We start from the raw sequence: 25,504 nt of genomic DNA on the forward strand, positions 1-25,504 counted from the left end.
TTGGTGTTTGTATATTATCCACACCGTCCATCCCTTTAACCAACTCATTTTAGGGCATGAGCCAAAAAAAGATCAAGTGGACCACACTACTAGAAACAATGGGAATTGAACTCCTACCATTGAAAGCTTCTTGAAGACCCCATAAGTTTTGGATGAAACTGATATTTTTGTTTCCACTTTATCCATGACTGTGTGACCTTATTAACGGGTTGGATGACAAATAAACATTACTGTGGGCCCTAGGGAGAAAACAACTTTCATCCATTGACGTTTTAATGATCATTGTTTCCTAAGGTGTGGTTCACTTGAGCTTTTTATTTTCCTCATTTTTGGGCTCATGCCTTAAAATGTATTTTTTTTAAAAGGATGGATGGTGTGGATAACTCATATATATCATGGTGGAGCCCACATATTTAAATCAGTAATAACAACGTTTGTATGGACTAATTTTCGAAACTCAATTCCTGGTGACTTTCAAACAGGTGTAGTAAGTAATAATCTGGTAATTCCGTGTATTTACCAGGAAACTAAAAAATCAAATAGCCCAAGTTCCTGGCGCATTAATGGTCAACGTTCACTCAACACTATTTCCTCGAGCTCCGGGAGTTCCTCGGGCTCCAAGTTGTACGAACGATTCAAAGGAGATTAAAGTTAAATGGCCCCCACAGTGATGTATTTATTATATCTACACCGTTCATATACTTTTAGAGATCATTATAGGACATTATCCAAAAAATGAATAATATCAAAAGATCATCTCGACCACACCACAAATAGCAGCAGAGAATAATTTTCTCCGTTAAACAATTCGTGTGGTCTACTTGATTGTTAGATCTATCTTATTTTTCGTCTCAAGCCTTAATACGAGGTCACCAAATGAATGGACGGTTTGGATATAACACATACCCTATGAATAAACCCACACAACTTACTAATATAAATAGAAAATCAAAACTTTGCATGTGCTTGCGTGAAAAGCAAGTCTTGTTACCGTGCACGTAAAGTAACGTCTAGTGAAAACTTGAATACACAGGTGAAAAGCTCTTTGAGTGCCATGTGGGGCTCACCTTGATGTATATGTTTTATCTAAGCCATTCGTCCATTTTGATATATCAATTTAAGCTTTGAGTAAAAAAATAGCATATATTAAAGGTTGAAGTGGACCACATTATATGAAAAGTTAAATTATATTTACACAGATCCGAATCATACCTAACTTGATCCGAATCGGTTCGGGTCAGGCGAATCATGTATTGGATCTGTTCGGATGAGGTGTCCCAGATTTGATTTCGGATCTGATCGAGTTCGAGTCAAACCATTATCATTTCGAATCTGATCGGGTTGAACCCAATCCACTTCGATCCGGGCCGTTGCCCACCTCTAGCGAGCACTTGCCTTTGCACAACAGCGAAAGAAAGGCAGGGGTATTTTCATCCTGATCATACGTGCGAAGTCTACGGTGGTAAGGTAAGGTTTTATCCTTCATAAAAATCGCTGGATAAAAAGTGGGGTCCACATGTAATTTTCTCATAAACAAATATCGTCTTGATCCAAAAATTCCATGGCCCCCAGCAGATTTTGGGGTAGATTTCAACCGCACTACTTTTCGTGGTGTGGTCCACTTGATATTTGGATATTCTTAATTTTCGTGATCATGCCCTAAAATGATCGGGAAAAATCATTGGACACAATGGATATAACAAATACAGCATAGTGGGGCCCACTTGATGACGTCAAAGGCCAACCATGCAATCCGCTTCCGCCTCGACAAACGTGCACAAGGTTTTTCAACGAATCACCTACTCGAATACATACCGACGTATACAACAAGATAAGTCGATACTATATCAGTTGTGTTGATTTAGGTCTTTTTGATTGATATAAACCGTTGATTTGATAGGTCTTGCCTGCACGGGCGATCCTCGAAAAAACACACAGATTCGAATATCTCAAACAATTGATTACACAAAGTTATAATTACCGTTCATTTTCAAAGCTATAAAGCCAAATTATCAAAGGGTTGAAATAATCCAAGCCTTTTATCATGGTGAGACTCGTCATATAAACGGTCTGGATCATTGGAAGACGATCCAGATCAAAGATAAAGCCCCGACGTATCATATTTTAATACAGGTAGATGTATTTGAGCAACCTCTCCGTACACGTCTCTCCCTGTAAGAAATCTCCCTCCGTCCTTCACTCTCTCCCTGCGCGATGGAATCCGTCGTTAAACAAGAACCCCTTGAACCTGTGGAATTTACAGCCCATGCCACTCCACCATCGTCAAACCCCTCGAACGCCCTCCCTGTAATCGATCTCAGCACCAGCAGCAGCGATAGCGATTCCGACGACGATGATTTGGACGGTCCGGATTCCGCATACAAAAGATCGAGCGTTTTGGACGGCGAGGAAGGCGGCCCGTACAAGAAGCAGAAATTCGATGATTTGCCGCTCGGATTCCTCGACCCGCTCCCCTCCGACGAGGACCTCCCGCTGCTTGAGGCGGAGCCGATCTCACGGACCCCGCCAGCAGCCGCCCAGGCCTGCAAGCAGTTCTGGAAGGCAGGGGATTACGAGGGGGATCCTGTCAAGGAGATCAAATCCGTTTCCGGTAATTCTGAAATTTCCCTCTTTTATGATTTTTATTTATTTTTATTTTTTAAAACCTCTCGTTCAATTTTTAATTCGTTTCTCTGTGGGTGAATGCAACTTGCAAGTTGCCATGTGCATACTAGATATCACATAATGGCTCTCCTGTATTCGTCGCCAATGTTCTCTCTCTCTCTCTCTCTCTCTCTCTCTCTCTCTCTCTCTCTCTTTGGGTAATTCATCTTGTCACTTTCAGGATGGGTGTGCAACTATTACTCTTAACCCTTTTTTTTTTGGGTAACCACAATTGCAATGGCTTCTTATCCCTTTGTTTCATGGTCGTTTTATGGTATCATTATGACGGGATGAATATAATTGTGATTGTTCTGGAGAGTGAACATGCATTACTAGTTTCCAATTGGATCATAGGCTTGGGATTTTATTATTATTATTATTTTTGTAACAATTTTATTATAAAAGAAGAACAAAGGCCAAAGAACAACCAAAGGCAAATTAGAAGGCAGACCAAGATAAAAATGAGAGGAGAAAATCAGCAAGAGTCTTAAAATTTGAGGCCCAGCCCATTCCATTCGATTTTGCCCTTCTAAAAACCTCTGAAACCAGCCCACTATGATTACTAAAGCACCAATTATTCCTCTCCCCATAAGCCCAAATGCCTGCCAATAAGGATAGTTTCTAAAGCATCCTCCCTTTCTTCCAAATCCCCACCCCCCATGCCAAGACAGAAAGAGACTCTCAATGGAACCTGGCACAACGCTTGACAGTCGAAGATCACCAAGAACCTCTCCCATAACTCAATAGCAAAGTGATGTTGAATAAAGGGATGATCAACAAATTCCTTATTTTGCATACACAACATGCTGGCATTAAATATTGCTGGCATTAAATATTACTGTCTTCCTCATCTGAAGATTATCAACTGTGAGCACCTTATTCCTTCCCACCAACTGTGAAAAAATTGCTACCTTATGGGGAGCCTCATAGTGCCAAATGAAAGCAGTGTGCCCATTATGCTCTCTTGAAGATCTCCCAATCTAACCGAGAATCGACCGGACTTGTCTTTATTCCACACCTATGCATCCCTAACACCCAAAGAAGAACAAATACTATGACGCCGCTCCAACATATTAATGAGCTCAACCCTTTCTCCTTTTGACAAATTCCTTTGACATGGAGGAGAGAACAGTATCCCATTAACTGAAATTGAATAGCATTGGGAATAATTTAGCTAACCTCGGAAATCATCATGAGCACCCTCTCATCTGTCTAAACATCCTCCCAATAGCGAATCCTCTTTCCATCTCCTAAAGAGAATTCAATCATCTCCTTGAACTTGTTCCCCGTCCTGATAAATATCTTCTACAATGCCGAGGCCTTAAAAAAGATGAATCTTTCTTGTCCTCCTTTCCCCCTCCTTTATACCTTAGTACCATACTTCCTTGCTTTCACCTTTTTTCATAAACAACCCTCTGTAAGAAATCTCCATAACCATTTACCTAGTAACATTGAATTCATATAACCATTAACTTCCTTATGCTTGCGCCCCCCTCCCTATAAGACATGCATCTCATCTCACTTAAACATATGAAGTTTATGCTTCTCGTCCGCTCCATGCCATAAAAAAGTCACAACCTAGCTTCTCCAACCTGTCCAACACGGGCTTTGTGCATGTAATGAGGGGCATAACTTAAAGAGGTAAGTTCAATAATGTTGCTTTTATTAACACCAATCTTCCTCCCAATGAGAGATGTCGTTTTCTCCACCTCAACAATTTCCTTTCAACTCTTTCAATAACCTCATCTTATAGATGTTTCATAGGCTTTCCAATACATAAAGTAAGGTCGAGGTACAAAGAAGGAAACACCCTTGCATAACCAAACACCGCCGCAAGCTTCTCCACCTCTTCTTTAGATGTACCAACGCCCAACATCTCACATTTGAGAATGTTCACCTTCAGGCCTGACACTACTTCAAAACACTTAATAATCTTTATCAAATTATCCACCTTGGCTTCTTCCACATCACAAAATAGAATGTTATCATTGACGAAATGAAGTTGGGAAACTTTTTATTTTATTTTAAAAGCAACGGATTCATTGAAGAAGAAAACAAAAGAAACAAAGAGAACAAAGAAAACAAAGGGCCAAAAGAGAAGCAGATCTGCTAAGATAGCAGAAAGCTACTAACGCCCAAGAAAACTAAGATCACACAAAAGAGAACCCTTAACATTTGAAGCCCATTCTATCAACATTCTCTTCTCCCTGGACCCCACAGTAGAAGTTAAAGAAGAGTCGTTAAAGCATCTTTCATTTCGCTCTTCCCAAACTGACCACCAGATCGCGAGGATAGCCATGCGCCAGACGGTAATTCTCTTCTTATCCAACTTGAGGCCATGTCAGGAGGAAAGAAGGCTAGAAGCCGTCTCCGGGATGCACCAACTGACCAAGAAAATGTGGAAAAAATCCGCCAAAATTTGAGAAATGAAAGGGCAGTGAACCAACAGATGGTTCACGGTTTCTGCTTCCCTCATGCAGCAAAGACAAATATTGACAATCTGCATACCCCTTTTAGAAAGATTATTGATGGTAAGGATTCTATTTCGACCCACCAGCCAATCGAAACAAATGAACTTTGGGGGGGGGGGGGAGATAGCCTGAGAAGAGGTCGACATAGGATAAATGTGACCGAGAAGATTCCATATTTATGTAATTTCTATACAATGTTGTCCTGCTGATTGAGGAGGGGCCTGATCTTGGATAAGCAATCCTGGAGAGCCATAAACTCAGTGGCTTCGCTGTCGGTCAGATTCCTGGAGCATCTGATATCCCATATAACATGTGCTGGCGTGATATCGAAGCGATTGTTGATGAAGTTATTTTTGTCAAGGGCCAGGTGGTAGATATTAGGAAATTGACGTTTGAGGGTATCATCCCCCACCCAGTGATCTTCCCAGAGACGAATAGACGAACCGTTACCCAACTCAAAAACGCAGTTCTGAAGGACCGGATTCTTAGCCCGAAGAATACCTTTCCAGATGTGGGAAGCCTTGTAAAATGAGGAGTCTTTAGTCCACCAATTTCCAGGGGAAGAGCCGTACTTGCCTTTAATAATTGAAGTCCAAAGAGCTTCCTTTTCAGTGGCTAGCCTCCAGGACCATTTGCCTATCAAGACTTTGTTCATGACTTTCAGATTTTTGACATTGGCACCACCTTGAACATTTTACAGACTTCCTTCCATTCCAAAAGATGGAATTTCTTCTGATTTTCCTTTCCAAACCACAAAAAATCTCTCCTGATCTTGTCAATAGCCTTCAGAACTGAGGCCAGACACTCGAACAGAGACATGTAATACAGAGGGAGATTCGTTAGTGCTGCTTTAATCAGGGTAAGCCGACCTCCCAAAGAGAGGTATCGACATTTCCACGTCGCCAGATATTTGTGGAATTTTCTAATCACCTTGTCCCACATAGATTTAGGGGGGGTCCCCACAGAGAGGGGCAGACCGACGAAAGTGGTAGGGAACAATTGAGTCTGACAGCGAGAATGTTGGCAAAAGAGTGCAGCGTTTCTAGGGTGACATTAGTTCCAAGCAACTTTGATTTACCCATGTTAATCGTTAGACCAGACACTGCCTCAAAACAGTGAAGGGCAATTCGGAGATGTTCAACGTATTGAGAAGAAGACTTAGAAAAGATTAAAATATCATCTGCAAATTGGATGTGTGTGATAGGGTGTGACAATCCTGACATCGGTAAACCACAAAGGATACCATAATCCCGACCTCTAATCAGAATTTTGGAGAGCGCCTCGCCAACAATAAGGAAGAGAAGAGGGGAGAGGGGGTCCCCTTGACGCAAACCTCTAGAGCTTTTGAAGAAGCCCTTAGGGGACCTGTTGAGGATGACTGAGAAGTGGGCAAACCCGATGCAAGAATCAATCCACTTTCTCCACTTGGCACCAAAGCCCATACGGTTTAACATGTACCTTAGAAATCCCTAGCCAACGTGATCATAAGCCTTGGCAACGTCCACTTTGTAGAAAATACTGCTTGAATGATTCTTGTGACAGGAGTGGAGGACTTCATTTGCAATCAGAGCCCCATCCATGATCTGTCTGCCTTTGATGAAGGTATTTTGATTTAGCGAGATGAGTTTGGCTATGACCTTTGACAGGCGGGAAGAGAGGGTTTTAGTAAGGATTTTGTAGGGACTCCCTATCAGGCTGATTGGTCTGAATTCGGAGAAAGAAACAGCCCCCGCAACCTTGGGAATGAAAGCAATGAAGGAAGCCCTAGGCCCTTTCGAGAGCCTTCCTCTATTGTGAAATTCATGGAAGAAATGAAGGACGTCTAGGTGAATCGTATCCCAGAACGACTGGTAAAAACTGATTGGAAAACCATCCAGCCCCGGAGCCTTGTCCCCTTCCATCGCATTAATAGCGGCCTTGATCTCTTCGAGGGAAAAAGGAGCCTCAAGAAGAGCAGCGTCAGCAACATCCAAAGAGTTGAAAGAAGTGTGGTCAGCATGCGGTCTTCTCCAGTTGTCGAAGGTTAAGAGATCTCTGAAATGTTTTATCGCAATGTCTTCTATCTCCTGTTTATCCTCCACCCTGACATCTTTATTGGAAATGTTGAGGATAGCCTTAGACCTGAATTGCATATTAGCAATGTTGTGGAAGAATTTGGTATTTTTGTCCCCCTCCGCAATCCATCTGGATCTAGATTTAATCCTCCAAGAGGCTTCTTCTTCTAATGCTCTATTCGAAAGTTCCTGAATGATGCTGATGCGCCTGGCGAGGATGTCTGAGGAAAATGGAATGTTATCAGCCTGGGAATCGATTGCCTACAGCTCCGATGGAAGAGATTCCACCTCAGCTTCCTTCTTTTGGACTTCCTATTGGCGCCATTCCTTGATTTTCACTTTAAGGAGCCTGAGTTTACATAAAAGCTTTTTTCCAACAAAGCCTTCCACTTGGAAGCTAGGCCACCATTCAATGATCTTGCGGTGAAGCCCATCAGATTGAAGCCACGACGAGTTGAATCTAAAAGGTTTCGAGCCTTAGTTATCCTCCATCGACAAAATGATGGGGCAATGATCTGAGGTGGTTCTAGGGAGAGTGGATTGGAGTGAAGTGGGAAAAGCCTCTATCCAGTCAGGTGAGACAAGAAATCTATCCAACCTGGACTGAATAGGGGACCTACGACCATTCGTCTAGGTGAATTTATCCCCAAGTAACAGACTGAAGCCACAACGAGTTGAATCTAAAAGGTTTCGAGCCTTAGTTATCCTCCATCGACAAAATGATGGGGCAATGATCTGAGGTGGTTCTAGGGAGAGTGGATTGGAGTGAAGTGGGAAAAGCCTCTATCCAGTCGGGTGAGACAAGAAATCTATCCAACCTGGACTGAATAGGGGACCTACGACCATTGGTCTAGGTGAATTTATCCCCAAGTAACAGAAGGTCGATGAGTTCGTGAGTCTGAATCCAATCAGAGAACTAGAGCATGGCCGATGACGTCCTCCTCCTCCTAGAGTGTTCTTCTGCGAAACGAATGACATTGAAATCACCCATCACACAGAACGGACCTGAGAAGGATTGTCTAACCCGGGTTGACTCATCCCAAAAATCAGTCCTTTCAGAATCAACATTAGGCCCATAAACAACACAAATGAGACACTGAAAAGAGGAACACTTATCTTGAAGAATGATGGACACTGAGAAAGAGGCTTTAGAAGAAGACAGGAGATCCCATTTAGAAGATCTCCACGCGACAAGGATGCCTCCTGAGCTACTGACCGCATCCAGAGCAGTCAACTTCACATCAAGCGCCTTCCATAAAGAAGATAGTAGCACTTATTTTGGAAGAGAGAAACTTTGGTCTCCTGAAGACAAACTACATCTGGGCTTTTTCTACTGATAGTGGCTTTAATTAGGCTCCGTTTATGTTTGGAGCCCACTCCCTTGACATTCCACGATAGCACCTTCATTAATCAACTTGACTTCCCTGGTTCCCTCGCCTCCGCTGCTTGGGCTTGGAGGCTGTGACTAGACTTGGGCTAGATTCCAAACCTTGAAGTTCCTGGTTACCACTGCGCTTGGATTTGCATTTCACTGGAGGTCTGGTGTAACATCCTTGATTTTCACTGTTTTGGATTTCCAAAAATCCATCAATTTTTTTTTTTAATTTAATTAACTTATAACATCACTTAATGACCATTAGCACTCAATGATAGTTTAAACACGGGTGGAACTAGTAAAGAACAGCATAAGTCCGTTTAATCAACCGTGGGAAGCCAATGAATCCACCCGATCATTTGAACATCAAGTTTAGCCCCATGATTCACTTACATTGGACCCAAAGATTTGACCGAAGTGAAGCCAGATGGCCCGTTTACACTTAGTGACAGCCCGTGCAGGCTATACCGCGACACGGGAAGGTCAGAAAATTATAAAAATTTAGGGGAGCATAGATCTCACTGGGCTTGGGGACCATCGCGAACCACGGACCCAGTGGACACCCAGAAGTGGAATCTGGCACTTGCCAGATGCGCCCCACCAATGCCAGAATTGGAATCTGACACGTGTAAAGAAAACTGAGATTTTAGGCATTTCAGCCATCAGATTTCTTTCAAATTTATGGTAAAGGTCTAATGTATTTTTCTACGCCCGTCCACAAACTCTGGGACCCGATCGTGGAACGGTGACCGTTGATCGTAAATCGGACCCGTGCGACCAAACCCCATATCCGATCGACCCCAAATTTTGCATGGCCCTTTAACGGGCCATGGAGCACCTATCCTATAAGTTTCATGGCCAGAGGGCCACCAGAAATGCCCCAATTTTCTAAACGAGATCTAGACCGCTCGTTAGTGGGCCACTAGTTCCAAAACTATAGAATAATGTCCGTCTCATTGGGCTTGACGTCCATCGCGGGAATCGGACTTGGGTGTTGTCCAGAACCGGTCAACTTGAGCCAAAGGATGAGTGCATGAGAAGTGTAAATACCCTAAAGGAAGAACTTGGAACTTAAGTGAATTAAGTCGTCCACTCTTATGCAAAGTTGAAGATTTCGGACCGTCAGTTTGCGACCAAACTTTACCCGTGGAGTAAAGATATTTCCCTACTCATATCCGTATAACCGTGGCCCCGATCGACCACCGGTGACCATTGAACAGACTTCTAATAATATCCGTCAATCGGCGCGTCCAAATGGCGGGCCGATCATATCCATGCGTAGATCATCATTAGGGCCAACTATCCAACGGTGGGTGTCGGCTCCTATGCCCCATAGTGGGCCCTAGAGCTTAGAAAAACCCTCTCATAGGTCTAGTATAGTAAAAACCTAACACTTGGGGCCATTTGCACCAATCTGGTATTATAAAAGGGCCTCATTTGGGGCACCCATCTCCCCATACGAATTTGCCATAGGGAACAAAGGGAGAGAAGAGAGAAAAGGGAGAAGAGAAAGAGGAGAAAGGAGGAGAAAGAGAGAGGAAGAAGAAAGGAAAGGAGTATGTGGTAGGAGGTGGGGCCCAAGGAAGCTCAACCTTGCAACTGTCCACCCATTCTCCAAGGAAACCTCCACTAAGCCCACCCATGCCAAGAAGCGAAGGTAATAATGGTATATTTCTCTTCAATAGAGCAACTTAGTGTAGATTTCTAGGCATTAATGTTTTCTTTCTTGATTTTGATTTAGGAAATGGTGGTTTTACCCAAATCCCCAAACCTTAAGATCTCAAAGAATGGAAATCTCCCCTTAAGGTGCGGACTATTATCCTTAGGTGGCCTAGCACCAATTATAGTTGGAGTTTAATGATTTTGTTTGCTTGGTATGTTATATGGAAGAATCTAGAGGAACCTAGGAACGATATGTTGTTGGATCGTATGGAATGGCATGCTTAGTTCTCCTTAATGTTAAATCTTGCCTCTCATAATCTAGTGTATGGATGATTACATGCTCATGTTTGTTTGATTTCTTTTTCTCTCATATGTGTTGCTTCCTAGTGTGTATGATTCATTGGTCTTGTGTAATTGATCCCTTGAGGTGTAGGAAGTGCTTAACTTCCTCACCAACCCACACCACACACTTACACCTTATTCATGATATTAATAGTTTGCTTGCTAGAGGAATTTGAATTGTATGTTGAGCAACATGAGAACATGGTGTTGAATATGCTTGATGTTACATTGGTAGTTGGCATACTATGAATCACTATTCTTACCCTTGGGTTGGTCAGGAACATGAGGAGAGCGAAGGTGGTTCCTTTGGTAGGACCACCTTGAGGTTAAACCCATGGGTTTGGGCGAGTGCGTGTGGGCGGCAGTAGTTAGACTACATGGGTCACTTGTACCCGATGTCGTTCCGCCACGTACTTGCCTGGGCTCGTGCGGTTTAGTCCATTGGCTGACCCACCTGGTTTGTTAACCTTGTTTGCTCACATATGTATGGAAACTGGAATACCCTACCACCGTTGTAGCCCATCGATAACGAATTGAATATCGATCCACTGTCTCGTGAGTCGGGCATGGTGGAATGGGACACTGTCCGAGCTGTCGGCCTACGCTGGGGTGACGCGCCTCCCCGTAGTGACCGCGAGCGACCGCACATTCAGCACCCCTCATGTGCTTGAAGTCGGGGATGGGGGAAACCCGACGGGGTCAAGGATCGCGGGGTCTCGGCCTCACACATTGGGGGGCCTTGGCCTCGCAACTAGTTCAGGGCATTTGATATGTGGGGTGTATCAGATTTCCAAATCTGCTGGATGAATGGACTTAACTAAGAACCCGGTTAACATCATCATTACATGGCATTAGCTAGGTTGGCGACTCGGCAGTCGAGGTCGCACTGAGGGAGTGTTGTCATACGCGATCGTTAGATGGAGTTGCTCGAGGGGGCGTTGTGGCGAGGGCATACATCATATCATCCTGCATGCATGCGCATTAACAAGACTAGATAGATGTTTATGATTGATTGCTTTTCATTAAATTCTTATTATAATTGATGCTTGTTACAACTTATGGCTAATAGCACCCACTGAGTTGATCACTCACTCCCACTCTGGGACGGTGTTTTAAAACACTAACTAGACCCCTTCATAGATGCAGGTGATACAGATTTTGTGGAGACTGGTGATGCGAGCCTCGAGGAGGAGGACGAGTTCTCTTACTTTCAGCTGATGGATGGTTCCCCGTCGGCCTAATAGACAGGATTTGGATCGCTAAGTTGTGGACTCAGCCCTATTCTTTTGAACATGATATTTCTTTTGTGATTTTGTTGGGCAACGCCTGGTGCGACCCTTTTTATATCCTTTTGGACCTGTATATAATGATCTATTTTCATTTCAGCAGACTAGTTGTGATCGTGCTTCATGTTTCAAGTAATTCCATGCTGCGCCTTTAAACCTGGATTAATCGCATATTAATGAAAACTGATTATAAGTGACCCTGGGAACTCGAGAGTCGAGTGTATGCACGACCCCCGATTTTCAGGGTGTTACATCTGGTCTCGGGGCAGGGTCTTCCTCTTTCCTCAATACACTGAAATAGAGCTATGTAATCCTCCATACGGTCCCCAAAAGATAAGCCAAGAGCCCTTCCAACGTGTTCGACGGCCTCTCTAATCCATCGTTTATTATGCATCTTATCGGGTAGGTCCGAACTCTTGGCTGTCGATGGCGTAGGCTCGAACTCAGGATCGACGATCATCTAGAGAGGTTTAGCAAGAAGCACCTGGGAGGAGGAATTGTCTTGAAAGAGGGTGATGGGGCCAAGGTCCAAGGATTTATCAGGGATGATGTTGCAGGGTAGGGGTTGAAGGTGGTTGGAGGTTAAGGCTAGAGGTTGAAAGTTTGAAGAGTGAGCGATAGGAAGTGACTCAGACAAACGGTTGTGATTCAAACCCGGACCCGTATCACTGTCCCCGATCGAAATGTAGGTGTTAGCAAGCCATCTAGCTAGATGGCATGCCGCGTGTCCAGGGGAGTGGCTCGAGGAGACAGCTTTAGAGGACACGCGTCGAACGTAGCGTATCGGAGAGGACAAAATGGCAGAGATATTAAAATCGTCTGACGTTGGCTACTGATGTGTATGGACTATCGTATCGCACTTATTAAGATCCGCAGGATAAACCATCTTGTGACCGATCTTCGGTCCCGTAGCTTCTTCGAGGCAGCCATGCGTCGAGTTCTTGTCGTCACCCATCATGGAGCTCGATGCATGAAGACCTGCGTTGACAGGAGAAGGCTGCCGGGAGGGAGTAATCGCACCACGTGTCACATGGACGGCTAGGATGCGATCACCAACCCCAATATCAGAAGGAACAACGTCAGAGGTCTGTGGAGGTGTGTCGCAGGAGCATGGGATGAGTGTACGTGCACCGGACAACGAAATTGGCGCCTCCACTGGAACCGGAGAAGGACCTTCCCTGGCGCGCCAAAGGTCGCCCCCATCGGGGATAAGCTTCATCCATGACTTCTCTGACGATCGGAAATTCGAGCAACCGATCATCGGCGACGACCCGAACAGACGTAGGCGGAGGGGAGTCTTTCCGCCTTCGAAGTCTCACTCTAATGACGCCAATCTCTTCTCCCAGTCTCGTCTTGATGTCTACTTCCAAATATGACCCGAGGAAGGCTGCCATCAAAATGAAGAATTCATCAAACCAGAGTTCCAACGAAATTCCCCAAACTTCGAACCAAACGTTCTCCATGCCGAACATAGAGAAATCTTCCTACTTCATCGCTTGGGCTATGGGGCCTCCAGAGTGCAGGTGACCCGCCATCATCAACATCTCCGGGTTGAGGCCTGGACATACCTTGACCCACAATTCGTTGTAACCTAGGGGTTTTATCCTGTAATTTCCGGGATGGAAGGTCGTGGTTTCAGATATCCAATCGTTCACCTGAGACATGGTAGCTCCTTCCTTACAGATTATGACGACCGAATCGTAGAGATCAGCTCTGGCCCTATTGAAGAGATCTTGGTTGACAAGGATAGAATCGACTTTCTCTAAGGAAATGGGTTCTTGGGTAGGGGTTGGGGGTTCGGAGGATTAAACGAAGGTGGGAGATCAGGCGAAACGGGAGGGGTGGGTTGGCAGGGTTTAGAGAGGAGAGCCTCTTTGAAGAATGAAGCTGACGGGATATCAATGGAGACGGGGGGGATAGGTTTGGGTCGATATACCTTGGGGGGTATGGGTTGAGGCTTCTCAGGACCTTTGTGTTTCGGGCCAAACCTCGCCCTCTGCACTAGCAATGGCCGACCGACAAAGCTAACTCCGTGGAGCATTTCCACTACTCTAGCCAACTCCGCCTCCGAAGACATGCGGACTAAAGCAAAACCTCTATACGTTCCACTGTGATGATCTCTAGGCATAACCACATCCATTACAGCCCCCGTGCGACCAAAGACTCTCGAGATCTTGATCAGAAACCACCCCTCTGGGAATCCTTTGACGTAAAGAGTCGGGTATTGATCACGTTTCCTGGTAGAGGTTGAGTGAACAGGTCGGTTCCGTCGGGATACAATCTGCCATTCTTGCGCCGTACAACCCTCTACGTCTTCCTCCGATTGAGTCGTCTAGATAGAAGTGTCTGGTTCCTTGGATACTCCACCTATGAGAGTGTTGGCTGAATCTCTTGTCCATTTGGAGGTGTTAGTTGATCTGTCTCTCCATCGAGTAGCAGGTCGACCGTGTCGCGTCATCTTCATCCCGTCGTCTTCATCAGGCGGATCATGAGATTGACTTGGCCACGGGAAAAAAGATATAGTCCATGCTAAAGATTTTCATCGCGTCGTCTTCATTAGGCGGAACATTATGACACCCACCAACAATCCTTTATTTGACATATTGGTTTGGGCTTCTACTACCACCACAAATAAAAGAAGTGATAACGGATGCCCTTGCTGATCCCTCTTGATGCCTTGAAAAAGCTTTTAGGAAATTCATTAACTAGAACCAAGAACTTGGCCGACTGATTGCATTCTTGTTTCCACCTTCTCCATCTCTGCCCGCATCTCAATCTACATAGCATGTAATCAAGGAAATCTCAATCAATATGATTGTACACTTTCTCAATGTCAAGTTTACAAATGATACCCTTTTTACCTTACCTATGACATGAATAGATGCATTTTGTCAGCAATTAAGCCGCTCTCCAAAATTTGTCTTCCTACTATGAACGCTTCTTGAACATTAGATATAATGTATGAGAGAACCGTGCGAAATTTGAAAGCCAACTACAAATATTTTATAAGGACCTCCAATAAGGTTGATAAGCCTAAAATCCCTCAAGCTATCATCATCATCCTTATTCAGGATTATAGCTATGAAAGATGCATCCAACTTTGACGAAAGAAGACCTTTGTTGAAAAACTTAACAATGAAGTCTATTAAATCACCCTTCATCTCGCAGAACACCTAAATGATTGCCATGGGAAATCCGTCTAGTCCTAGTGCCTTGTCTCTACCCAAAGCGTCCACCGCCACCTTGATTTCCTACATAGAAGATGGTGTCCAAGAAGCACAACTTCTTCTCTACCCAAAGCATCCATAAGAAAGTTGCTTAAGTGCTTGTTGTCCAAATTCGCATAAGGGAGGTCTATGATTGTGCATGTTGGTGTCTTTTGGACTAATTAGTTCGGGTTGCTTTTGCAACATTTTGGAGATATTAGGCTTTTGACCAGTGTTTTAAATAGTAGTAGCATGTTGTGTAGTGGTCAACCCTCCATAGCGTGTAGCATAAAGCTACACAATACTTCTAATTTTTAAATCAAAACTAGGAAAATATGATAAATTATAAGAAAAATGGAAAAAAAACAATATAAAAATGCCTAAAAGATGATTTATTTTTTGAAGTATAAGCATGTTCAAACAAGTTATTAATTATCATTTATCAAAAGCCAATCCACATATATAAACCAAATGCAAATAATTATCACATCAACAACTTTCTAAGCAAACCACTTTAATTAGTAATGTCTGTTTAAAGCCACAAGTCATAAGTATGAAAATAAATAAAAATTTCACAAACTAAAAGTTTTAAATACAATACAAGCATCACATTCCTCAACATTAGATACTAAGAAAACATTCTCTCTCTATATATTTTTTTAATTGAAAAAACTCCCGAAAAACATGTATCTGCCCCTTAATGTTGATTAAAAAGTATGAAAAACCTGTTGATGTCCCGTAATAGACAATTATGGAGCTATTATGGCCTTTATGGGGGATGTAACATGCCATTTATGGCAATTATGGGTCATTTTTTTTTTCATAACGGCTATTATGGCCGTTACGACCCCATAACGTGTAACGGTTGCCACTGTTACCTTTACGTAACAGCCTTTACGTCCCCGTAATGGCCTTTACGGCCCTGTAACGGCCTTTACAGCACACCATAGATACAACCCATGTAGTGTACACTATGGTGGATTTACGCTATTTAGTACACTACGTTGCGCTCTAGTTACACTATGCTACGTAGCGTACACTACCACTACGCAGCGAGACCCTTGTGGAGGTTGATTTTCTTGCTGAATTACCCACATCTTTCAGGGTTTTCAGGTTTGAATTTAATGGGATCTTGTTGCTAACTGGGACTAGTGGGTGTGGGAAGAGCAAATATAATCATGGAAGTAGGATGGTAAAGGTTTACTTGGTCTAGATCAGGGTTGAGGACCCATGCAAAGTGGTAGCATAAGCCGATCTCCATGAGATTTGTATTTTACTTGGTTTGAATGATTTCATGGAGATGGCGCCTTCCCATGCAAATCTATGTATATCATAGAGGAAATTTTGGATTGTTGTTCCATTCAGATTTTTTTTTTTTTTTTCCAGTTGTTGTGGAAGTAAGACTATCATTGTGGTATTTGCATTTCTTTAGCAGTTCTGTGGTCAGTATGGAGCGTAAGAATCAATATGACTTGTAAGTTCTAATGGCAAGTTGGAGTCCACTTCCCAAGTAATTAAGAGAGTTAGGGGATACATTACTGTTTGGGGGAGGTCTTCAAATGAGGTTTTTCTTTTTGCCCCTAGATGAGTTAGGGTGTTGTGCTGTTGTTGGGTTGTGTGGCTTGTCCCCTTGTTGCATTGTATTCTTTGTTTGTTTGTGTGTCTGATTTTAGTAAAAATCCTTTTTTCTAAAAAAAAGAAAAAGAGGAAGAAGCGTTTGGCAACCTCAATGTTACTTTAGCGTTAGTGGTCCAAATTCTTTCTCAAAAGATTTGAGTTAAGAAGACTCATTGGCAATGGGATACTCTTTGTAGTTGTAGGGCTTTTTTGTCCTAGTCATCCACTTCCTTTATTGGGAACAATGCTTGGAAGCTTAGAGTTGCTAGATGTTCGCCACCCAATTACAAATGGGTTTTTACTCAGCCTGCTGTCGAGGTGGTATTTTTTCATTTTATCTTTGAGAGGAGATGCTTGCTTAGCTTTATAATCAGTTTTCCATGTTACAATGAAACATATGATTTGTTTGGTTGATTACTTCTCAGTCAGTGGATTTATGTCCTTATGATGATTTACTCCATAGAGAACACCAACAACAATATTGTCACACCCCATAATTCAGATACAAAGTGTGCACCCTCATTCCCGAGTTATAATCCATGACTTGTACACCAAGTGTGCATGATTCCACTCATCATACAATTGTTGGGGAGGCGTAATTTAATGTATTCTAAGTTCACATTGACTCATACAATTGCATACTTTTCCATCACCATATCCGTCATATTTGTTGTCACATAATTAAATATAAAATTCCACGACATCCACCCATTTGGGACTTTATTAATCTATAATCTCAAATACCGTTCAACCTAATTATGTTTATTAACAGTTCCAAATCGACCTAAACATCAGTAGTTATAATAAGGAAGCTTAATCTTCTAACTATCAATCCTATAAACAATTCATCCATTCAATGCAGCGAGCTCATCTTTTATTAGATACGGCCATTGGCCCCGTGTTTCATCCGCCAAACGGGCCTCGTTCTTCGGCACTTGGTTCAAATTTCCTGTCTCGTTCACCTTTATATGGTTGTCATCCCACAACGTTAGTTGGCCAGGCTCGTGAGTGAACCTATCATGGTTCATACACAACACAAATAAGATAGCACAAGCAACGTCCAATATATGTATATGCAGGTATGAACATCTATGCAAGAATGTCATGCAATGTATGTCAAATGGGATGATCGTCCACTTGCTTGGGTTGGACATCCGTCAACCCGCTTCTGCACCTAGCATGCTTCTACTGTAGGTAGGCATGGGCAAGGCCTGCATCTAATCCATTAGTAGGCTCCCATTAAATGTGGGCATCTGGTAACGAATCTACCAGGAGATACCCCAGGAATCTAGACACAAGGTGTGAGTCGCCGCTGCTTCGGCCCAGTCAGGTACTGCCCTTCTTGCGTCAATGCGCATGCAGTCATCTAGAGCGGGCCTCTAGGAATTAGTGCAGGAGTGTTATGGATGCATGTAATGCATGCTTAATGCAATATGCATCGACATACTCAGTCATTATATACATCTCTTGGTACAAGAGGAAACAATGAATTTATGATCGTAAGGATTTTACATGTCTACATATTCAATTCACATTACTATTTGTTCAAAGCATGAATCATACATCAAAGATCATCTTAACATGGTAACACAACAACATAGCAATCATAGCATCTATTTTAATCGTACATATACGAGACATGTTGAGATTCACTCACCTGTTCTTGGTAGAACTAAATCCGCTAAACAATCAAATAGTTTTGAACCTGGAATCCGAATCCCTATTAAAATAGTTTAAACAATCACTAATTCTATTCATCTATTCCATCCAGTGGAACCCACCCTTGTTTATATATCTTAATTTGAAATTTGGAAAACAACACAGGAAATTGTCGATCAATTTGGTCGATCGATCGAGCCAGCTCGAAGGCTCTCGATCGATCCCTTCGGTCAATTGATCACAGATCGAGGAAATTCGAATTTTACGTCTCGAGTCTCTGGACACTTTTGGTAATTATCGATCGATCGATAAGGACCAAATTTAATTCAATTTGATCGCTGGACAAATTTCACCGTCTTCGGTCGATACCCCCAATTGATCGAGACTGCTCGAGGATCTCCTCGATCGATCGAACCTGACTCCGATCAATCGAGTGAATTCTTGAATTAAAACTTCTGATTGTTGGACAAGAATCGACCTATTTGATTGATCGATGAGCATCTTCGATCAATCGATCGAAGTCGGTTGGGTCAATTACAACATTCAACTTTCCAAAAATTTTAGGGTTTTTCTTCTATTTCTTTAACCTTTATGGATTCAATCAATTCATGGTTTTGGTCCAAACTATCCAATAGTTTTCTCATCTCCAAGCTTGGGAAAATCGATTCTCTTTTGTTGCTGATAAAAATAAAATAAATACTGCAGTCTGCAGCTAAAAATAAAAGCTACTGGAAAATAAAAGAGTGGAATTGCGGAACAGGATTCCTGTGGCTGACCCAATTAGTTGTGATAAGGCTTAGATGATGATGATGATGACGATGATGACTGCAAAAATATATCAGTGATATATCTTCAAAAAAAAAAAACAATGATAAAGTTGGGCATGGCATCCAGGTTTTTCTCAATGGGTTGTATGAAATCTGCACAAACATTGAGAGCTCAAGGTTAATGGTGTCTAGTGTTACTGTTGATACTCGTAATATTGTGATATTTATGGCAAAGATAAACAATGTATTTTCGTGGATGGTTTTCTCCCAACAGGTCCTTTTCTTTTCTGTTGGTTACTTGGTTTGGAGTTCCTTTACACTATGTGGCTAGTGTGGCAACTTCAGTAGTTACCATGTGCAGTTTCACAGATGGCATTTTTATTGCTGTACTTGGCAGTGTCACTGATACTGCAGGATGCTATTTTTATTTTCTGCAGCCGGAATGGATCATGTTAGGGTCCACCCAAGGTTTCTACATTCAAATGCAACCAGCCACGAGTGGGCTCTTGGAGGTAAATTTACCTTTTACAATCACCACAAATCGTTTTTATCTTTTCTTTTTTCTACAAAGCATTTTTTTTTTTTTATCTTGAAGAATTACATTGAACTTTAGATTCAGTCAAAGGGGTAGCCATTTTGGGTAGTTAACTTTATTTCTTGGCACCCTGTTTCCACAGCTTTTGCTGAGCTTTTGGATAACTCTTTGGACGAGGTATTTGCAATTCTCTATGTTTGATCAATTGCTGCTGTTATGCTTAGCTTGTAGTCACCTACAATGTTTTAAATATCGTTAGTGGAATGTATAGCACCCTTGGGATACAGATAAATATCGGTTATCGCATGGGATATATCGGTTGTATCGCGTAATGTATCGTTGTTTGTTGGGAAACATGGGAACATTGGGAAATTGGTTGAATGTTTCAATGAAACTTCAAGGATTGCTGAAAAAGACATCAATACACACTTAGAAATCAAAACGTTATAAAAAAAGTGCACATAATAGGGGTTTCCTTTGTATGGGGTCCTAGTATATGTGCTTTCCAACTGAACTGATGGAAGTATATTCAAAGTCTATTCTTATAATTTATAAACGTAAGAGGACATATATGGAAACACAAGCAATACATTCAAAAGCAAAAGAAGAATCACTAGATCGGGTTACATACATGTTTAATTTTGCATTTGGATACAAAGATTGCAACTGATTTGTGAGAAATTGAGAAATTTTGTTTTCTCAATTTTCCGCAACTTGACCCATCTCCCCCAAATCTCGAAATTTAAGTTCCAAATCCATAATTTTCCATGGAAAACATGAAGAACCATAAATTTGTAACCATTTGACACTGGTTTAGTGTGATTTACAACAAAAACATGGATCGGAAATGCTCACTGGATCGAATATGTGGGATATATCGGCACTACCTTTGTGTTTCGTATCGCACAAGTGGGATACAAGATATATCGTGGGATATATCGGCTGATATTGTCGATATTTAAAACACGAGTCACCTAGACATCCCTTTTCTTGTCAGGTATGCAATGGAGCTACATATGTTAACTTAGATATGTCAGGAAATAATAAGGATGGGAGCAAAATGCTGCTGATTGAAGGTATGGAGTGGATTGTTATGTTTTGCTTAGACCTCTTACCTCTTTGTACGAATTGATTTTATGATTTCTTCACTATCTATTTCGGAAGGGATGGTCACTGAATGCACCAAGGCATTGGGCTATTTTCTTCAAATTGCTTACTAGTGTTTGTTCTAACATATGTAGCATTCTTTGTGCTTAGCGAAGTATTCTGTTTGACCTGGGTACTTGCAGATAATGGTGGTGGAATGGATCCAGATAAAATGCGTCAATGCATCTCTCCTGGATATTCTGCAAAAAGCAAATTAGCGAATACTATTGGACAATGTGAGCCATTACTCCTTGCAAGAAAAAAGAAGTCCAAACTCTTGACATTAATTTCTGAGTTCCGGAAGCTTCCATTTAAAATGGCTTTTATTGTCTTTCCTTTTTTCCATTTATTTATTTATTTTGTGTTCTTTCTCAGATGGAAATGGTTTTAAGACAAGCACCATGAGACTTGGAGCAGATGTGATTGTGTTCTCTCGTTGTCGAGGAAAAGATGGCAAAAGGTTGGCATTTTGCAAACGATATACAAATGTCTCAGAGTACCTATGTTACAGTGCTTTTACAGTTACTAACATATCGTTGCAAATCATGCTCTGGCTTGTCTTGTCCGAAAGGATGGATGGATTATGTCATGTATGTTTCATTCATTAGAGTTTCAACATCACACCAATTCATGAGTTTGGTCTTTTCTTGTTTTGTTTGGTTCTCTAGAGGACTTTTTTCTTGTTGATCTCTTGGTGAGGTGTATATCTCCTTGCATCCCAACCTTCCTAGACTTCTAGATTTATAATTTCAGAAGATTATTGTCACGACTAGGTAGCTATTACATTGTAATAATTAAACATTCATTTAATTGCATTTTTGTCATTTATCCACCATTTTATATGTCGTGAAGGGTTTCAAGGGTTTATTGAATCTGTGTCTTACTCTTATGTTTGAGTAGCATGGATTCCTTGTGACTAATTTCAATTTACAGGCCAAGGGGTGCAGCCCCGGGTCTATAGCTAGTTTGATGCCATTCCTCTTGGACCTCCTGTCATATGAGGGGCAAGTTGGCAGAAGTGGGATCCTCTCCACATTGAGAAAAACAAAAACAAGGCATGGCATTGGATCGGCTGATGCAGCTGTATTGGACCCGTATTACCTGGTCTGATACATCATACATGCCTGAAACAGCCATCTGGAAAAATAAGGGCCGTATCAGCACTCACACAGATCCCCATATTGACCCAAAACTTGACATCCTACAAAGAGGGCCTTTTTTTATATAAAAAAATCACTTTTTTTTTTCCTTCTTGATTTCGACTTAGGGATGGCTGAGCACATTTTCCACTAGAACTAAAAGCCTATTTGGAGATCAAAACACGAGATATGGGCCGCGGGATTCAATGAATCAATGTGGAGTCGGGCATTTTGGGAAAGTCGAGAAAAGAGGCAGCTCATCGTCACTTATTTCAAAGAAAAAAATTCCTTCTGATTTTTGTTGTATGTCAATGTAATAGGACCAAAAACCTTGATTTCTGTTTGATTAGGCCGATTTGGTTGATCTTACCTTTTTTTTCCCCCACATTTGACCATTTTGCTGAATTTTGTTTATTCTTATATATATATATATATATATATATATATAACTATTACTTGAGGTATGCCTAATCTGTTTGTAGTCTTGAACTATGGATTCATGCATAAAATCAGTTCCGTTGGGCATGTTTCGAATTTTGGGGCATTTTTGAGATGAACGGTATCCTTTGATTTTATTTCCTAAATTGTTTAGGGGAGCTGGTTTTCTTACTTCTTAATATCTGGAGCATGAATGCGTGCATGCATGGCATCAATTTCGAAATTCTGGATACCTTTTTTTTTTTCCTTTTCATTTTTGCCATCTCCAGACCATTTTTTTATATGAATAGTAACTCAGGTACTAATAAAAAATGTAGATGTTTTAGCATTGATTAGAGAAGTGCTTGTATTTTTTAACAAAACCAGATGATTATTGGTCTTCTACTTTTAATCTGTCTTTTTATTGATTGCATTTGCTCTGTTATGTTTTGCTTTGTTTTACCATTGAAAGAAACTGAATATTTCTTGGATACTGGCCTTTAGACCTACACAGAGCACTGGAATGCTATCCTACACATTTTTGAGGAGCACTCGGAAGGAAGATATTGTAGTTCCCATGGTAAGAACAGTTTTAGGTATTGTTGTTGCATGCTTCTTTGATGCTTCTGAATTGTGTTCAGCATTCTTTTCCTGCAGCCTTATTGCTATATTTATGTTGAATGAAAGTGAACCGACTGGATAATCATTTAGGGGTGGCTATGGGCCAGCAGGTTTGGGTCAGGTGAAGGTCACCCAGAATCTGATCTGTTTACTAATTGAGCCAAAAGAAGAAGAAGTCAGGTCTGGGCATGGCCCGTTTAGCAAGCATACCTTCAGTTTCAGGCCCAGCCTGCTCATTAACATCATAAGGAGCAAGTTGCAATCTCGGGTCTGTCAGATTTGCTCAATGACCCTCAATCGAGTGGTCCTTTTCTTATATAGAAATCATTTTCCCTAATTACAATATATCCCTTAATTACAATATCCCCTAATTACAGCATAATATCTCCTAATTACAGTATATCCCTTAATTACAATATCCCCTAATTACAGCATAATATCTCCTAATTACAGCATCTCCTAACATTAAGCATTGACCCCTAATTCAGGAAAGATATTTACAGATCTGTTTCCTAAATAACTATACAGCAATATATGGTAGGTTTGACAGATTTGTTTCCTAAATAAATGTAGAACAATTTATGGTAAGTTTGTTGTCTATCCTACTAACAGGGTCGGGCTTTAATATACGATTTTGCATAGCCTAGCTTGGGTCGGGCCCATTTGTTAATTGGGCTCCAAATCCAGGCCGATCCCGACATGACCTATATTACAAGCACAAGATGGCCATTTTGGGCTGGGACCTGAAACCCAACTGATCAGCCTAGCCTATTGCCATCTCTATGAGAGATGTGTCTGTTACAGTCATTGTACAAAGTATTGGCAGATACATAGTGTGTCACTGTCAGTTGATATATATCAGGTATCAGTGGATACAATTACCATATGTTGGTGAGTTCTGTCATCCCTAAAATTCACATGGAATTGTCTAATTTGGCTGATGTGAACTGTTATGGGCCGATGCGCGACAGTCAGTCTGTTTGAGGCTATTCTTTTCTCCTTGTTGTTTGCAAGAGGAGGTTTTGTTTTCCTTTGTAGAGTCATAAACTAGTGCTATATATGTTATGTGTTTCATTTTCACATACAAATGCATGATTTTTTATTTTATTTTATTTTTTATTTGGCATCAATTGGGTAATAAATTACTAAACCACTAAAAAAGTCTAAAACTTATAAAGGGGATTCATATCAATTGGGTAGTAAATGAATTTCTGTAGGGGTTTGAGCTAAACTCATTCTCCACCCATTGGATCGTATCGCTAGTGAAAGATAAAGGGGATTCATATCTATACTCCATAATGGAAATACTTGGGTTGCAAATTTTCCAAAAATGGCCTTTCGTATTAAATTTTTTCAGGATCATAGAACTTTTATGTGAATGGTGCTAGAAGGGTTCATTTTTGTAGTTGTCTTGAAATATAGGTGTTGGCTCCTCCATCTCTCCAACTCCCATTCCCATGGATCCATCTGTACCCCTTTGCCACATCACACACACAGAGGCATGCTACATAGGACACATGCCGACATGGTACTATGTGATGGATCCAAGCCATCTATTAGGTGGTGGAACCAATGGTAAACATACTTGAGTTCGGTCTAAGTATGTGCCAGCTTGCCAAATGTATGCTGGATCCAATTCATTTGTCAGGTGGGACCCACTAGCAACACCAATTTCATGTTGACAGTAAATACTTTTTGGATTTTTTCTTTGCCAGCACTTGCACACTTCTAGACATGATTCAATACTTCAAGATCTGTACGTATAAAGTGTCCTAGTGTCAAAAAGTGCTGCATGTTGGACATTTTTGAGTGAGGTGTCCAAATGTATTCTCCTCAAAGCTTTCGTTTAGTCTTTCCCATTTTCTTTTTGTCATGTGAATTGCTTTTGTCAAGCTGAAACTCTCCCACTCCTGACCCTCAAGCTTGCCTCCATTTTTTCGTTGTTGAAGAATTTACTCATAATGAAGTGTTGCATATGCTTGAATTCAGTTTCTTGAACTTTATATTAAACATTTACATTAGTAATAAATGAGAGAGAGGATGAGGGAAAGTAGACTTAGATGGTTCTGCCATGTACAACAGAGACCAAGAATTGTGTTGATCAGGAGTGAGTTGGTACAAAGATGGTGTTAAAAGAGCATGGGGAAGGTCCAAAAGGATTTGGATGGAGGTACTAAGGGCCCGTTTGGCCGGGTGGATTGGAAGGGATTGAATGGTATTAGGGTGGATGGCATGGATTTCTAGGTAATGATGGTGTTGTTAGTGGATTGTCTTCAGATCCATGGGATTGTTGTATCCCTGGGTTGCTATATCCAATCTGTTTGGCACGGCCCGGATAATCCCGGGATTAAACCTTCCCATCCCTTCCAATCCCTCGAACCAAACACGTCCGAGGCTAATTTGAACGGATTAGGGTGGATTGGATGGGATTTAAAGGTAATGATGGTGTTGTCAGTGGATTGTCTTAAGATCCATGGATTGGGATCAGATCACCGACTCTGTTTGGCACGCCCAGCCAATCCCGGGATTTAACTTCCAATCCC

General features: G+C 41.7%; 1 protein-coding gene across 1 annotated transcript; it reads left to right on the top strand.

Annotated features, from left to right (window-relative positions):
• Positions 1–2,185: 2,185 nt before the first annotated feature.
• Positions 2,186–23,102, top strand: LOC131239428 (protein MICRORCHIDIA 7-like). The gene is made up of 7 exons (XM_058237120.1): positions 2,186–2,611; positions 19,541–19,615; positions 19,781–19,815; positions 20,636–20,714; positions 20,928–21,020; positions 21,160–21,244; positions 22,845–23,102. The coding sequence occupies exons 1-7, from the start codon at positions 2,215–2,217 to the stop codon at positions 23,041–23,043; spliced, it is 963 nt and encodes a 320-aa protein (XP_058093103.1). The 5' UTR covers positions 2,186–2,214; the 3' UTR covers positions 23,044–23,102.
• The last annotated feature ends 2,402 nt before the right edge of the window (positions 23,103–25,504 follow it).

Source organism: Magnolia sinica, chromosome 3, assembly GCF_029962835.1.
Source record: "Magnolia sinica isolate HGM2019 chromosome 3, MsV1, whole genome shotgun sequence".
Taxonomy (NCBI): Eukaryota; Viridiplantae; Streptophyta; class Magnoliopsida; order Magnoliales; family Magnoliaceae; genus Magnolia; species Magnolia sinica.

Bases quoted from the DNA above. Each gene is read 5' to 3' on its own strand.
- LOC131239428 (XM_058237120.1), top strand. From the start codon at position 2,215: ATGGAATCCGTCGTTAAACAAGAACCCCTTGAACCTGTGGAATTTACA. The intron at 2,612-19,540 runs GTAATTCTGAAA...TATTTTCTGCAG, and splicing joins GGAGATCAAATCCGTTTCCG to CCGGAATGGATCATGTTAGG. The intron at 19,616-19,780 runs GTAAATTTACCT...CTGTTTCCACAG, and splicing joins CCACGAGTGGGCTCTTGGAG to CTTTTGCTGAGCTTTTGGAT.